Consider the following 17,348-nt stretch of genomic DNA (forward strand, 5'->3'; position numbering starts at 1 on the left):
CGCAAATTCACCTCACACCTGATCAGTTTTTTAGTCAGAAAACAATTTTATATGGGTGGACCGCAGCTTTAATACCAGTAAATTTATATCACTGAAATGCTCGTAATGTGAGACTAAGGAAGAATATCTCAACATTTGCATCATAAAAGTACTTGCAAATGGACCAGCCAGAGATGTTATTATGCTCTTCGTTAATCAAAACCTGAGAAAGATGTAAAAGTAATAATGGCTTGTCAGGAATATCATATTTACTAGCTTATAAGACAAGTCCAACTGCACAGATGCAGATTTGTTGTATAATACACTGGCTGATCTGGGTCTGTACAAATTGTTTGGATTAATTAGTAAACAAGCAGCATAGACCCCGATCTGCAGGCATTTTATGCTACAGCAGATCAGGATCTTAGTTGTTTGCAGTTTGACTAGAGTGAGTATAGATGGTAACAGTAAATCCTATCCTGGAGATTAGATACTCAACATACTAATTTGTTATATAAGGAAATGACGTTTGGTGAGAGATCACCCGTCTTCTGAAACCATATTTTGATGCATGTGTTCTCTAAAAATCAAGTGAGAAATAAATGACAATTAAAATCATATTACAGCACTGGACAACTGCATTGCTTTGTAGTCATTTCTTAAAGGACAATGCAGATAAAAAATTTAGTTAAAATTTAAACATTGAATCAGATGTATAGCCTAGAAATTAATAACTATTTGATAATGAGCAAGTCATGGTAAGCTGAAATTCTCTTTAATATTTATTGGTTTGAGGCACATAAGCCAAAGTAACCTATCAGCAAGGCTCTCGTCTCAGTTTATATATTCGATTGGAACATGCATCCAATACTATTTTGTCTGGATTACGTTTTATTTGTCATTTAGTGGAACCAATCAGTGCCACTGATTAAGACTGTACAGCACTAAATAAACTAGTGCATGTATAAAAGGTAAGTATTAGTTTAAAGATCGCTATTGAAATTTACATGTGTATTGTTAAATGAAAACAGTTGTCTGTATTAATCTAACATATTCAGTTTGACTCATATTTTAAAATCTACCCTTTTCAGGAGGAGAATGCAGACAATCCACCAGTAAGTAAATTATTGTAGCATACTTGTGTGTGTGTATGTATATATATATAATGTGGTAAAATGCAAAACTAGTTGCACAGAATTATTTGTGTTCGTGTTGTTTTTCTTTATCCCAATTATATAAACACTTGTTTAATTTGCTGTTATGTCTACTATTTGTTTTTTGTAAACTGATATTCTGTAAGGATTAGCAAGAAAATTAACAAAGCTGATTCAAATGAACACTGATCCCAAAAACATATTTTATAAAGATTTTAAAATAATAAAAAATGTCCATCATTGGCAATATCACCACAGATCTTCCATCTGATCTGGTGGATGTTCCTTTATTATTTTACATAAATTCCATAGCAACGTAATTTCTGGCCTTCCTTCAAATTAGGAAAATTGATTTCAGAACATAAAGCCTTTTCAAACTTCAAACCTTCCACGTTGAAAAGAAAATTGACATAAATATTTATATTCATGATGGCTTTGATGATTAATGAATGCATCACTGTACTGAAACAAAAGAGGGTGGGAGGATGGCTTGAAATCACTGTACTGAAACAAAAGAGGGTGGGAGGACGGCTTGAAATCACTGTACTGAAACAAAAGAGGGTGGGAAGATGGCTTGAAATCACTGTACTGAAACAAAAGAGGGTGGGAGGATGGCTTGAAATCACTGTACTGAAACAAAAGAGGGTGGGAGGACAGCTTGAAATCACTGTACTGAAACAAAAGAGGTTGGGAGGATGGCTTGAAATCACTGTAAAGCAAAGAGAAATTTGTTGACCTTGCAGTCATTTTGATTGTGGCTGAGTCATTCCTATATTTGACCTTAAACTATGCCATAATAATCACATATCAGATTCCATTTTATTTTGAGTTAAATAATAGCTTATTTGGGTGATCTTGAGTTAAATAACATCTTATATGGATGAACTTGGGTTAAATAACATCTTATATGGGTGAACTGCAGCCTTTGCACCAGAACATTTAGATGATTGAAATGCTTGTAATGTCATTGTAATTCTTTTAAGAAATAGTATGTGAGCATTTGTATGTTAAAGGTGTTTAAATACTGACCAGTGAGAAAACTGTCAGCTTTTGCCTTAGAACATTAGATTGATCAGAGGGTGTTTAAGAATGATCTTGAAGGGTGGACGGTCAGAATTATACAGTAAAACCTGTCCTGAAAGACCACCTGTCTTTGGAGACTAGATATTCTGTGCTTAAAACTAATAAACACATCCTTTACACAAATGAAACTGAGGATTAGTATTTTGTTTTTGCTGTTCAAATCATGTATGTATAGTCAGCAATTGTCTGTAATAATCTCTGCAAGTTAGCAGGAGCAAACTGTTACATCTCATTTCTAAAATCTGTCCTTTTCAGAAGGAAAATGCAGACAACCCACTAGTAAGTAAATTATATATATATATATATATATATATATATATATATATATATATATATATATATATATATATATATATCATGTCTACTATTAATTTATTTTTTAAAATAATTTTCTAAAGGTTGTTTTTTTGTTGTTGTGTTGTTGTAGGGTTTAACGCCATTTTTCAGCACAAGATAGGCTATACATGGTGGCCAGTATAATTGGTGGAGGAAGAACCCTGGAAAACCCCGGGAAGAACCACCGACCCACGAGGAGCTACTGGCAGGCTTTCTCACGTACCAACGTTAGCCGAGGCTGAGACTCGAACTCGTGCAGACAGAGGTGAGATGGCAGTGATCCGTAACGGTGAGCGCTTTAGACCACTCGGCCACTCGGAGTCCCAGGTTTTTTTGTGTAAATTTGACTGAAAGCATCCTGGTGAATATGGCTTTTGAATTTGTCCAAAAGATGCTGATCTATCATCAGATATGGCTGTTGTTACAAAAAATAAAACAGCCATTTATAGTATGGTGCACCTACCTCTTGACCATTACTTCTGCTCTGCTAGCTATTGTCTGCTGTTAGATCTTTTTTAGAAATCTGTAATAAAGTAGCAGTGGCATTAAGGAATTTTAAATTTCTACCGATGATTCTAATTCACTATTAAACATGGACACCATTGCTTTAAACAAAAGATCCTTTAAATGACTTTTTAAAAAAATGCGAAACAAATTTAGCCAAATTTGACATCCTGGCATAGAGTTTTCTTGGATGAGGCTGATCTGCCATAAAAGTCAAGAGTCATTAAAAACAGAACAGCCCTTTATATCATCTATCCAAAAGCCACTCAACAGAATTAGAAATGAAAGGCTTTTAAAATTTTTACTGTAACATAAGCCAATGCAAATTTTAATTTTAGTCAGAAATTGATCATGTTTTAATCTGTCCCCTAGTCATGTGCTCCTACCACAAGATGACTACATCTACTCTACAAGTTGAAATGATGAATTGTTAGATCTCATTCCTGAAATCTATTCTTTTCTAGGAAGAAAATACAGACAACCCACCGGTAAGTAATTTATTGCAAAATACATATATAGGTTCTTTCATAAAGTACATTCGTGTTTACCATTGGTTTACAAATATAATTCTCTGAGCTAGGTGCTGGCAGGTAGTTGTATATTGTCATTCTGAAAGCAGATGGCATTACTGAGAAAATCATTTCTGATACAGGTTAAGGGAAAGTGGCTTAAAAATTAGATCGCCCTGACTCAAAATAGTTTAAAATACAATGTACAGTGTGACACCGCCCCAGACTCAGAATAGTTTTAAATGCAATGTACAGTGTGAACCTGCTATAACATGATTGTGATATGGCTCCCAAAATTTCTTATGCATGTATTTTTTTCAAATGCAAAAAGAATAATTTTTTCTTCTTCTGAAAAGTACACAAAATAACACGTACAAGTTTATTTGGGTGAAGAGATTGTGTATGAATTCAAATGGCTCCCAAAATTTTATTTACATATATCTTTCTTGTTCACAAAATAAAAAAAATTGTTTTTTCTGATAAATATTTTAAAAAATAACATGTAAAACGTTCTCAGGGATAACGGGATTTGCCAATTCTGCTAATTGCAATTTTTATTTTCCTTATTGGCAACAAAATATACCATCGGACGAAATTTTTTTTGCAACAACATTGGATATGAAATGCATTGGAATATTTCTATTGTTACATTAAGAATCATTTGTTCATATTGACAAACCATCTTAACAGTGCATTGATATATCATAACCTCCTTATGCTGACATCTGGCCTGCTGTATGCTGTGATCCACTCAAATAGTCATGCTACCAGACTACTGGTAGCTTCAGTTGACCAATCTTCAGAGGCAGGAACAGGAAGAACTACAGTCGACCAAACGATGGCTAACATTTATTTATATAAATATACCCAGAAAAGATTTGTTGAAACTTCAGAGAAAACTATAACCTTTGAAGCACTGAACATTCTGTATAAATACTAAGCAAAAAAAAAAGGCAGTCTCAATCAGTGTTCTACAGTTATTTGATGTTGCCACCAAAATATCAAATGGGCATTTGTTTGGTCTTCCATAGCTGTTCAGAAGCGGTGATTTCAAAAACACATGCACCCTTCATCAAAGCAAGCCAACTGCAATCTTCAATAAAAAAATAAAGCAGCTCTCATCAAAGAAGTAAGTACAAAACCTAAATAAATGGAATGGAATCTTATGGATTGTTGCATTTTTCAAAGTGATATTAAAGTTTCCTTTTTGCAGGAAAAACACATATACGATTGCTTCAAATGGTGGCATAAAGCCCAATTAAATATCAGATCTTTTGAAAAAACTGATATCTGGCCATCAGCTTACTTTTAAATTTGGTCAGGTTTTCATTCCCTAATGAATAGCCTCTTCCCCAGAGTAGCCTTGGCAAGATGATAGCTGTCTCCAGCTGACCAAAATCTAGGCCAGTTTAAGTACATGTACATGTAAACAACGATAGCCATGTGCTACTAGTGATGAAATTGTAGTGAATTATTTAGCGACACATGTTTGTTGATAATAGGATATAGATCAAACAAGGGACTACCATTTTTTATGTCAATTTTGTTTTCTAATGGGATGCGACTGATACGTGAATTTTATATCATGTGATCTGTACTTAATATACATCAACAGTAGTTATCGTATTATGGACTGTACTACATAAATGTAAGTTGCCAATATGAAAATGTATTTCACACTAGTCTTGTCTTCATTTAATCAAAAGCACATATTTCTGTGCCCACTTTTATTATCCCCCCTTCCCCACCAAATCTTTTTATGGTACATGCATTGTTTTCTTCAGCTAACTGACTTGGTTGGTTATAACACAGTTCTGTCTATAATAGTTGGGTTCTATGAACCCCAAAGGTAACCACCATTATATAGGAGGCTTTAATTAGTTGCTAATCCCCTAGCTTGCAGACATGATTTTTCTCCACTTTAAAGTGGAATTCCACTTTTCTCCTTACCTGAATCAGATTTTTCTTGATATAGTCCATTTTTTATATCGTCTCTGAAACAGTTTTTTAAAAACAGTCTGTCCGCTCCCATTCCGCAATGACCCTTGTAAATTATTTTTTCCATATATTTATTACACAACTCTTATCAAGAGTATTCTGATTGGTCAAAGCTTTAAATTCATCCAGTGAATATTCATGTAATAGAAACTGATGGCAATGGAAGGAAGAAGCATGCTTGCCAAACATGGTGTCCCGAGTTGTTGAGAGAGACCATGACACGAAAAGTTTAGATAAAGGTTTAAAAAACATATGGAAATGGGAATGGCTGGAGCGAAACATTGACGGAAATTTAGTTGGTCAGTTTAGGTGGCGCTTTACAATTTTGTATTTTGCATAGGGTTAGGATTTTAAAGAAAAAGAATTTCCCCGGTTTTCCTCACTGGTCATACTGGCCTTTTAAAAAGACCTTGTATATCTTGGGTATAATTCAAAGAACCTTTAATTCCCTTTATTTTGGTGTATGATTGATGGGTGTAATATGGGTTATAGAGTATACAGCTTGGCCTTACTCCAGATGTGCACCTTTCAAAAAAGTGCTAGCTCCACTTGGTCATTTTCACTTCCTGAACTTCAGAGGTAAATTGTTTAAAAAAGAACCGATAACTTTTTTTACATTTTATATATTTGGTAATTCATTCATTGCACTTTCCAAAGCTGGTTTTGTCTAGTCTGGCAAAATTCATTTTCCCTATTTTAATAGCTGCTATGGATAGTGTACTTTAGCCTAATTCAGGCTGATTTTTTAACACAAGGGAGCAGTCATTTTAGTTTACAGTGTGTTTAAATCATGTACAATTTCCAAAAGTACAATATCCAAAGAAATATCACCCACATTACATTAGTGTAGCATAGAGGTATGCCAATATTCTCTCCACTGTGCATGTTTTAAATGCAAACAACTTCACCTTACATACGTCACTCTCTCAAAAGTACATAATAACTGGTGAGCGCCCCCTTATAAGAGAACTGAACACTGGAGCATTTTATTACCTCTGCAATGAATTACAGTAATCGTGGTTGGAAGAGTTTGGAACAGCACCTACAAAAGAAGCTGCATACAGAAAAATTAAAGGTCAGAAACATCTGGAAAAAGTGCAATTAATTACTATAAGAAGAAAGATTTCTAGCATGAGAGAACAGATGTAGCCCTGTCAGAATATGCACACTGCATGTCAGCAGTACAAGCACCAGCTTGAAATTAAAAAGGCTGTCATTGAGAAGGAAAAGAAACAATTGCATACTGAGCCAAAAAATGTCAATGGTGACAAAAAGGAAGGCTAAAGAAATCTTTGCCAAAGCCGCAAAATGAGCTTGACTGGCATATCAACAGGTTGTGTTCATTGGAGAAAAAGACAAGTGAATGTATGGGATTATTTGTATATAGTTGGTGTATAGAAGTATAATATATTTGCTGCAAAAATTGAGAAATTATTGTGACTTAATTATGATGTGAACACTGACATGCACATGAAATAACTTCAGCATCAATAGTATTGGAGAAAAAATTAATGTGACTATAAATATTGTGAAATTATTGAAGTCAAATTGAACATTTTTATTAGGTTTATTAGTTTTTCAAATGATTATTTTGGTTTATTTTATGATCATAAGTTGCACCAGGAGCAAATTTTTTATGAGTGTAAAATGTGTTTTGGACCACTGGATTATGGGTGCTGCCCCTTAAGTTCCCATTGGGGGAGGACCCCCAAACCTTCCCTTAAAATTTTTTCAGCTTTTTTATGGAAGACCAAAATCATGTCTAAGCTCGGCTTGATTGTCCAACAGTTGCAGAGGTACAGCTTGATATTTTTAACCAGTGGTGCATTTAAGTCAGCGTCAGGATCGGACAGCTCCTTGTTACTCATGTAGGGCAAGCATGGGATAATTATCTAGGTAAGCGACAAAATACAGAGAACAGAAATAGTATTCTTTGCCAGTCATCAGTCACAATCTATGGAATCCTGGTAGGGTTTTTCTGGTAAAGTAGATATTCTTTTGTTTGTTTTGTTTTGTACAATCTTTTACAATAGAGTCGTCTTATCTGACTATCATGTGATATTATATTAATCATTTGCACGCACAGTTTTAATATTTGAAATCACCAGGGCATATGGCCATGTGAGCTTATTGCATGGTTCTTTGTGTGTCACATGTCATGCTTCATCCATAAGCAGCTGACCAGTTGTCATTGAGGGATTTCACTGTTTCAGTATGTTGTTCCTTTATTGCCTGTCTGCCTTACTTTGGTTTCCACAAAATACTTTTACCAAAATTTGTTAGATTTCAACCAAATTTTTTAAATTTAATTTCCAACATTCTGTGAGCTCATTTACATGTGTTCCCCCAGGCTGACTGACCTAACTTTGGTTTCCACAACTAAATGCAAAACAATGATTGTTGGATTTCAGATAGATTTTTTTAATTAAAGTTCATGTTTAGAAGACCTGAAATGAGTTTGCCTTTATGAGTTCCAGCATTTATTTAGCAACGTTTGATGGATTGAGTCAGATTTGACATGCTTCTTTATATTATTTGAGACCCTGAATTATTTGCATTTCTTGAGTTTATTGACATTGTTTACAGGAATTTACATCCTCTTATTGTCTGCTCTGTTAATTTGGTTTATGAGGCATTATGACATCAAAGATTGTTTAATTTAGTCTTTGTATGCAGCTTTATATTGCGGACAGACAAGTAAATAATTGCTAATGTTGTTTTCATGTTTATGATTTTTTTTTTTTTTTTTTGCAGTCCAAATCTTTTGCTCCAAGTGGGGAGAAAAGAGGCAGAGGGAGGCCTCCATTGCCTCCAGAAGCAAAGGTTAATGTATTCATAAATCTTTCATTTTTTGTATGCCTCTTTTTAAATATGATACGAAAAATGATGCACATGGCATTTTGCATCTTGTTTCTGCTTCCTAACAGGTGCAAAAAAGACTAAACCCTTTTCTGTTAAGTTTTCATATAAATGTGTTACTTAATTAATTAAGCTGTTAATAGGAATTGTTCTCAGTAGACATGATTTTCTACTTGTACACTACAGATAGTGTACATGTTTGTATTAAATATTCCATGATTTGCTACTTGTACACTACAGGTAGTGTGTACATGTTTGTATATAAATATTCCATCAGCTGTATGGGAAAATATGTGGATCAATTGATCATTTTTGTTGTACTGATATTTACAATGGCAGAATTCAGTGGCTGTAAGGCCCCCAGATGTACATGTCATTTTAAGAGTACATCAAAAGAACATAACCCAGTAGCTGGGCAGCAAGTTCAAAGACATAGACTTGCAGTTGAGTGATGGGAAAATGTGCTGATGATTACAATGACTGAATTTTGAGGTTTGATTATCTTGCCTTAAAATGTTTATATGAAAAAAGATTTTTTAAAAAAGAAATATCCATTTTGCTGATTATGTATGTTAATTTTTTTTACAGCGAGTGTATATCTCCACAGGCAGACCCAGAGGAAGACCAAGGGTAAAACCTCTGGTAATGCATTATCAAACTTTTATTTATCCTTCTTTTGGGGGTTGGTGGGAGGTGTGCAGAGAATGATGTGTGTGTGCATGCATTTATAAAATTAACTTAATTCCTTAAGTGGTGCAGGTTTTGATAGTTTAAAGATTAAATCATGGGGATGTCATGGATTAGATATATGATTACAGCACACTAGATGAACAGTTCAAAAGGCAATACTTTTGAAGGAAGACAAGTTACGAAAGTTCTACCTGACATGTATGTTTATATATATTATTTATTTTTATCGCACCTGACTGTAAGGTCTTCAGTCAATTCTATCCACCTAACCCACCCCCTCTGTTTTCATCAGTTTATTCCTTATTTTCATAAATAGTATGTCAGTATACATGATTGACATGGGTACAATGCATGTGATAGGCCAATATTTTTTACTACATTTCGGAGTGGAGTAAAGTTGTATGACACAGGGCCCAGGGCTTGCCCTGGGATGTTTTGATGTCCAGTGGCAGGCATTTCACCTCTACCAAATCCCTACACAAATCCTATAAGGAGTTTTGATGGGCCGGAGTATATACTTATGACCATCTCTTTGTTACGTTGCATGATACCACATGGTTGCAGTTACAGATGTCCTGCATTAAGACTGCCATCATTTGATCTTTCAAGGAACTTCTACTTAAGAATGTTTTTGAGATGTAAATGCATGTCCTTTTGGAAATGTTTTCAAGTACCTTGCCTTACAATTTGTATGGACCCAAACAATCTTGTTTGTAGACTTTATAGGATAATTGGTTTGGGGTTTGTTTTTGTTTTTGCAGTTTGTCCCCAGTGGCAGACCTAGAGGAAGACCAAGGGTAAAACCTCTGGTAATGCACTGTATCTCATTTTATTTATCTTCTTCGTGCATTAACCACACAACAGGTTTTAACTAATGATACAAACCTGCAGTTATGAACCAGATGTTTTTTGTGTATTTAATTCTATCTTAAATATAGAGACACAGTACATGTGTAAAAAATATAAGGGCTGTTATTGTAACACATACATGGGACCCAGGGAAAGCACTTTTAATGTGGTCTACTCCATCGATGCAATTTAGAATTTTCTTTTCATTTTAATATGAACTCTGGTACCATGTATCTTTAAATGGAACAGTTGTAAACAGTTTCTTTGAGAATATATAGTATTTATATGTAACAGTTAAGCTCCTTGTTTGGATTGTATTAAGTCTAATGCTGAAATTCCGTTTTATAGTTTTCACAGTTAAATCACATTGTCAGAAGACTGGAACTTGCATTATCGAAACTCAGAGCGTTCGGTTCATTTTTTTCAATATATTGTTAGACATTTCCACGTTATTTTGTGATCTAAAGACCAATGTAGAACAGTTATCTCATTTTTAATATAAATTGCACTTTTGAAGCAACTTTGTTTTTTTTTCAGTTTGCTGCATAGCCTCAACCACAATCTGACAGTATATAATGGTGGGCAATGCATGCAATATATTTTAAATATTGTACTTATCTGGTTTTTTATTTACTGACTAAACTTGGGATATTTTTTCCTGACTAAACATGCTTTTTTTTATTTCCTGACTAAACTTGCCTTGTTCAGTATTCCATTACCATTTTTGACATAATGTCTTGATGTTGGTCCATTTGTATGACATTGTAGGTGTACATACTTGAACTCATGTGAACACTTTAACGTCTGATAAAATTATTCATGAGGATTTATTTTATACCAGATTGAAGGACCATTTAGACGGTAAAGCAGACTTTGATCAATATATCCAGTATGGTTAGAAAAACGATTTTTTAAAAAAAAGTTCTCAATAAGAAATCAGTGCTTAAAAGAATTTGCCCAACTTTTATAAACCTATTAAACACTTCTAAAAAATTGTTTAAGAGATTCTGACCAAATTTGACAAAGTTTTTGGGCATAAAGGCTTTTTCAAATGTATACACAAGATAACCATCTACAATAAAATGTGGCTACTTCCACTGAAAGTAAAAATAATGTAAACCACTTCTCTGAAACTCTTCAGCAGAATTTGAATAAACTGGATTTGAAAAAATGATTGTGATATTAAGGGCTTTCAGATTTGTATAGATGATTCTGATTTCTCTAAATGGCCATACAACAACTTCACTAACAAGACAGAGCAGAATTTGATCAAATGACTCAGATCACCCTGGCATAGAGGTCTTAACTATTTGTACTGGTACAACCTATTTGTATTGGTACAAATCATGTTGTCCCAGCATTGGTTTCCAGAGGATAACTTCAGATAGGAATGTTGGATTTAAACCAAAGTTTCCATCCATTGGTGTATTTAGGAGATCTTGCATAAGTTGGATTGCCATTCCACTTCTTCATTTGTACTAAATGCCTTTTCTTAAAAATTGGCTTCCATTGTGGATGTAGATTAGGCCCAATTCATTCTCCAGCATGTTGTAAGTGGTGAGTAATTGAAGCAGGACCCATGGTGACCCAGTGGTTCAGGTTAGAATTCTGCTCGCAGATCAGCCTAAGTTAGTTATCTTGGTGTATCCCAAGGCAAGATACTTTACTCAGATTGCCTCAGCATGAAATAACTTATTTGTGTTGCTGTGCTGTGAAACACCAAATCCAGAACCTAGCACAGATACCACAGTTTATGGCTTCTGTGAGAAAATTTTAGTTAGTGCTTTGTGAGGCATCATTACTAATAACATAAGTTCTAGATTTTGTATCAGCAGAAGTGAATCCTTTTGTAACTATTCAGTTTGCTTCATTTTCTTTTTGTCTACCACAGCCGGATCCAAACGCTCCAAAGAGACCAAGAGGCAGACCTCACATGGGAAAGAGACCAAGAGGCAGACCTCGTGTATATGCTCCCATGGTAAAGAATAGAGAGAGAGAGTTGAAATGAAGCTTGTATAAATTACATCAACATGTTGTACAGTATTAGGATTATCAGTGGCCTCAAGCATTTGTCCGTTTTCTTGTTGACAAACAGGTTTAAATAATGTATGCCTTGTTTCCAGCTGTACATTTTGATAATTAATCCTAGATATAACAAGTAAAGACATTACTTATTTACTGGATACTGTAAAGAACGATTCATTCTCATTATGCTCATTCCCATAGCTTTAAGGACATGCAGATTTTATTGATGGCATTATGAATATTCACAAGTGATACTCACATGTCTCCATTACAACAAAAAAAAATAGTTATTATTTGATGCAGACATTAATGTAAATTTTGATTCTTTTTAGATATTTGACTATTTAATTGGAGGGATTTTAATCCCCCAATGTTTTTGGCCTAGTGCCCATTCACTTTTACCCAAATATACCAGAGTATAGTTTCTATTACTAATAAAAGTAACAGTCTTTATGAGGGGCCACATATCAGCATGGGTTAGAGTCTTGAGCTTGGATTGTGAGAAAGCTTGCCTGTGTCTTCTCAGTTTTCATTGATTCTTACTGGGGGTTTTGCTGAGTTCTTCCACCATAAGCTGTAGTGGCCACATTTTATAGCCTGTCATGCACTAAATCATGGTGTTAAACCCCAATTAACAACAGCAACAAACTTTATATTTTAGTAACAAAATATGAATCGGTTGTTCTTTCAGGTTAGTTTTTATTAGTCAAGGGAGGCAACTCAAATTGAGGTACATTGTTTGACCCTTGGATATAGTTCCACTGGGTGTAATACTTGAAACAGTAGTACAAAATGTTGTTATGGGGAGATCACCATATTAAGTCTTCAAATGGTGTATCAGATGTTAATATAAATTCTCTAATAGTGTATAAATAAAATTTTAAAAACTATTAAGGATTATTTAACTTTTATGTTTAAAACAGTAAAGAGTACCCTGGATAGCTGCATTAATATGCTTACGTTACTTAATCTGATCTTATGTAAATTGTTATTTCAGCAGGAATTCCACAGATAGCAATGTAATTTCTGGCATCTCATCAAATTAGTTGCTAAAATTGGTTTCAGAACATAAAACTTCTTGTTTAAAACTTTCTAACTTAGACGTTGAGTGGAAAATTGACACAAAAGTCGATCTTGGCTTTGGTGATTATTGCGTTGTATTGAAACAAAACAGAGTTGGGGAAATGGCTTAAAGTCAAGGCAAAGTGACCTTGCAATCATTATGATTGTGACTGAGCCATTTCTATATTTCTATATTTGGTCTTCAGTTATGCCAATAAATCACTTGTCCAGTTCTGATTCTTCCCACAAGAAGTATTTTGTATGGATGGACTGAAACTTTGATACTCTTTTAAGAAAGAGTATGTGAGCACTTGTATGATAAAAAGTAATTGGATATTGACCAATTTGAAAACTGTCAGCATAGCACACTTGATTGATAGGAGAAGGTTGAGAAAGATTTTGAAATTAAAGGTTGACAGTGAGGATTGTAGGGTAAAGTCTGTCATAAAAGACCACATGTCTTGGAAGATGAGATACTCATTGCTTACACCAATTTGTTATATAGGGATGTGATCCCCAGAAAGAGACCAGGTTTTTTCAGCAGAAGAGTTGTTCTCCAAAACAAGCTTAGTTGTACCTCAGTGAGAAAAAATTGACAAAGAATTCATAATGCTGGGCATCAGCACTGACATATATTTACCTTTGCAATCTTTTCTCAATTGACTCCAGCATGCCACATGTCAAAGAAATACATTTGTTTAAAATATGAATACAGAAATGTATAAGATGAAAATTAAGAAGTAATAATAACTATTTCTTCTTTAAATACTTTACCCAATCATAATACCTTAGAACTACTACTGCTACTTCACAATTCCAGCCCTCCCAGATACTGCTTTTTAGCTAAAAGAGCTACAAGCTACCTGTCCACCTAGGTGGTGGTCGGGCAGAGTGATCTCCCCTTGATAAAGGGATTGATGGCAAAACCCAGGAATATCTCAGTTACTACTTTCACTTGTGCTGAGCAACACGATTTCAACACAAAAGACCTCACAAAAGCCAGAGTCAAAGTTGATACAAGTTGGAGGAGTTATCACTTCACAAGGCAAGTATACTCCATCTATATTTCCAACTTGTTTATCTTTCAGTCTTGACAAAGTTCTGCCTTTACAAGTTTATCCACACTTGTCATCTTTACACTTTTCATTGTACTTAGGTACTTGTATGGGTTGCACATGCAACTTTACAAATAAGTTCTGGCTGTACCTTTATTATGCTAACTTTCAGGTCCATGAGACCTATAGAAAACTTTTAATATATATATAATTCCACAACGACTGGCTGCATATAGATGAGTTTTCTCTGCTAATACATGTAGTGTCCAGACACCATGCTTTGTTGCATTTCCCTGTATGGGTCATCCTTGAACATCATGCAGACAGTGTGGTGAATTATTTTGGCAAAGCTTGTCTGCTATTTTCCAGGTAACACTATAAAGCATAGCTTTGCATTGACTTTCTCTTCAATAATAAGTAACAGATGCAGAGCTACATTATGTTAATTCCTTCTGCTGTATATGTCTTACAGATTAGATCATGGGTAAAGTACAGAAATGCGTGACTAAGGACAAAGACACTCTAAGCCTTCCTGCTGTCATGGCCTTAATGCAGGAATAAACGGTGGATAAGCAAGATAAATCAGCAAAGGACTCCCCAGCTACAAAATGCTAGAAATCTTCATGATCAGAGACAGCACCAGCTCGTCACCACCGCAGGAATCATCATTGCTGGCTATACCTTCAGGTCTTGCCTCTTCAGGGTTCCTCTCTAAAATTCTTCATGATGAATAACAAATGAACAAACAAAGCAAAGCATCCTTTTGTTCTACCGATACATGTACCAGTTATGTGGATCAAACATCATGTCACCCTTTCCTAACATCATAATTTGGATGACATCCCCCTGCAAACATGGCCTATTTCTGTTTGACTCGCCTGGTCTAATACAAGGAATATTCAGTAATAAAGACAACACACAATAAAATTCATGGAAATTAGTCATCCAGTCTGTCCAACTTGTGTTAAGTCTTATATCTGCAAAAACATCAGGTGAATTATATATTAAAACACGATATGATAACCCTTGTCACACTGCATACAATGCCATCTCAACAATTTGTTCATCCAGGTATGGAACTCAGCACACACGCAAACAGAGTACTTCTCCCTCATGCATGAGCATTGAAAATCACCACCATTATGGCTTTGTTACTCTTGATGGATTCTCTCTCTGCGCAGGAATTCCTATACCTTCTACTTAGTAGTGGACTTCATCATCCTAGGTCGCCTTTAGATGCGTTCATTACAGATGATCCTTTTATCCCAATGGAGACCAAAAGTTTGTCCACAGCACCAACCTCTCCCCATTTGCACAAATATGAGTTACCATCTGCCGACTTGGAGTGACCTAACTTGGCTCACAGCAGGTATACCTCTACAAGTACAACCTCCAGAGATCACAGTCTGTATGGATACAAGTACAGGTGACTGGAGGGCACATCTGCTACCATCATTCCAGGAAGCCAGTGGAGTGTGGTCTCCCAAGGACCGGCATGTGCATATTAATGTTCTTGAGAGGAATGCCATTTTGAAGCCTTTCACAGGTGGCAGGAATTATTAACTTGAAAGGGAGTCCGCATGCTATCCAACAACTCTGCGGTGATGACTTATCTCAAATGGCAAGGTGGACGCAAATTCCCAGACCTTTGCATACAGGTGTGGGACTTCTACAGTGTTGTTATCAAGTTCATCATATCCGTGGATGCCTAAACGTAATAAAAGATGATGTGTCGGGGAACAATCAGCTGACCCAGATGGAATGGTCTATCGATCCCTTGGTTTTCACTTGGATATGCACCTGATGGGACTGATCATTGGTAGACCTGTTTGTAACAAGGAGGAATACCAAGTTCCCAACCTTTGTCTGACCAGTCCCAGAGCCTGAGCAGTCAGTGTATTATCCATAGATTGGAAAGGCCTGGATGCATAAACCTACCCTCCAATACCTCTGATTCCAAACATGATACAAAATGAAAAAGAAATTGTCATCCCATTCTTATTGCACCACTCAGGTAGGAGAAATTGTGGATCAGTGACCTCCACAATCTCGCAATGGAAATTCCCCAGAAAATAGCAAATTTCTCTTGTCTATTCAAAAAACCATGTTGCTTTCACCCCAACCTAGTTACTGAACCTGTACATTTGATCATATTAAACAGGCACTCAGAAAGAAACAGTTCTTGCAACCAGTCATGGAAAAAATTGCTCAAGCAAGAAGGCCCTCTACTCTGAAAGAACACAAAAAGAAATGGAAAATTTTTACATAGGTGTGTAAACAAGAACACATTCTACTACTATAGGCACATATACTTGAAATAGCCAAGTTTTTCCATTGGCTCGTCAAAGAGAAATTTTTTTAGTACCAAGCACAATCAAAGGTTACCAATCTAAAATCACTGACACCTTTCATCATCAACGAAGAGGAGATAGCACATTGATTATACACAGCCAAAAATGTTCCTCTGCCCAAAATGAACTTATGGATACTAACATGGTAGAACAAAACACCATTTGAACTGCTTTCAGGGGTGTCATTGGCTCACCCTTCACACAAGACCTGCGTCTTTATCACATTAGCAACAGCAGGCAGAAGCATTGAAATACATGCCCTGTCAGTGGACCCAAATTACATGTAGTTCAAAGATGTGTCAGTTCCAGTTGCTATAGTTCCCTCTTTCTTTACCAAGAAGAGGCTCTTGCAACCAGACATTTGTACTGAAATCATTGTCTACTCTCGACACTTACACTCAAGGCCACCTTCAGGACCCAAGTACAAGCCTTGAAGTGGTACATTATAAAGACAAAGTCATTGCATCGAGGGATATCATGCTTATTTTTATCTCTCAAACAGGGACAGGACAACATAAGAGCACAGATGCTTTCATCCTTAATTAAGTGGATTATTCACTCTGTATATTGAGAAATATCTCCAACTCGGATAAAATAGTTATGCATTTCAGCTCACGAGGTTAGAGCAGTTGCCATACGCATTGCCTTTGACAAGAATTGTTCACTCGCTGATATTCATTAAGATCTGAATCCACATTTTCCAGTTTTTACGTCAGAGATCTTTTGTCCTAAAGGGCTGAACTTGATCTGGTGGGGTCTATAGCTATGGCAACAGACCACCTTCCCAGGTCATTTGACAGCTTCATAAGATGCAGATTCACGATATCTGCTGAATATGATTGGGTAGCATATATAAAGAAGAAACACATTTTTTCTAGGAAAATGTTTCTTAAA

The 17,348-nt window shown here is 35.5% G+C and overlaps 1 protein-coding gene across 5 annotated transcripts in view; it reads left to right on the forward strand.

Moving 5' to 3' along the window:
- LOC149802222 (uncharacterized) overlaps positions 1 to 17,348 on the forward strand; it is an 85,939-nt gene that overhangs the window by 4,104 nt on the left and 64,487 nt on the right. For all 5 annotated transcript variants that reach the window (XM_089956641.1, XM_089956643.1, XM_089956644.1 and 2 more), the window contains exons 4-10: positions 1,071 to 1,094; positions 2,472 to 2,495; positions 3,521 to 3,544; positions 8,318 to 8,386; positions 9,011 to 9,064; positions 9,874 to 9,921; positions 11,853 to 11,939. In XM_089956641.1, the coding sequence (XP_089812767.1) occupies positions 1,071 to 1,094; positions 2,472 to 2,495; positions 3,521 to 3,544; positions 8,318 to 8,386; positions 9,011 to 9,064; positions 9,874 to 9,921; positions 11,853 to 11,939 (330 nt within the window). The remainder of the gene's footprint in view (positions 1 to 1,070; positions 1,095 to 2,471; positions 2,496 to 3,520; positions 3,545 to 8,317; positions 8,387 to 9,010; positions 9,065 to 9,873; positions 9,922 to 11,852; positions 11,940 to 17,348) is intronic.

The sequence above is a fragment of the Sinohyriopsis cumingii genome, chromosome 4 (assembly GCF_028554795.1).
Source record: "Sinohyriopsis cumingii isolate HCF-2022 chromosome 4, ASM2855479v2, whole genome shotgun sequence".
Lineage (NCBI taxonomy): Eukaryota > Metazoa > Mollusca > Bivalvia > Unionida > Unionidae > Sinohyriopsis > Sinohyriopsis cumingii.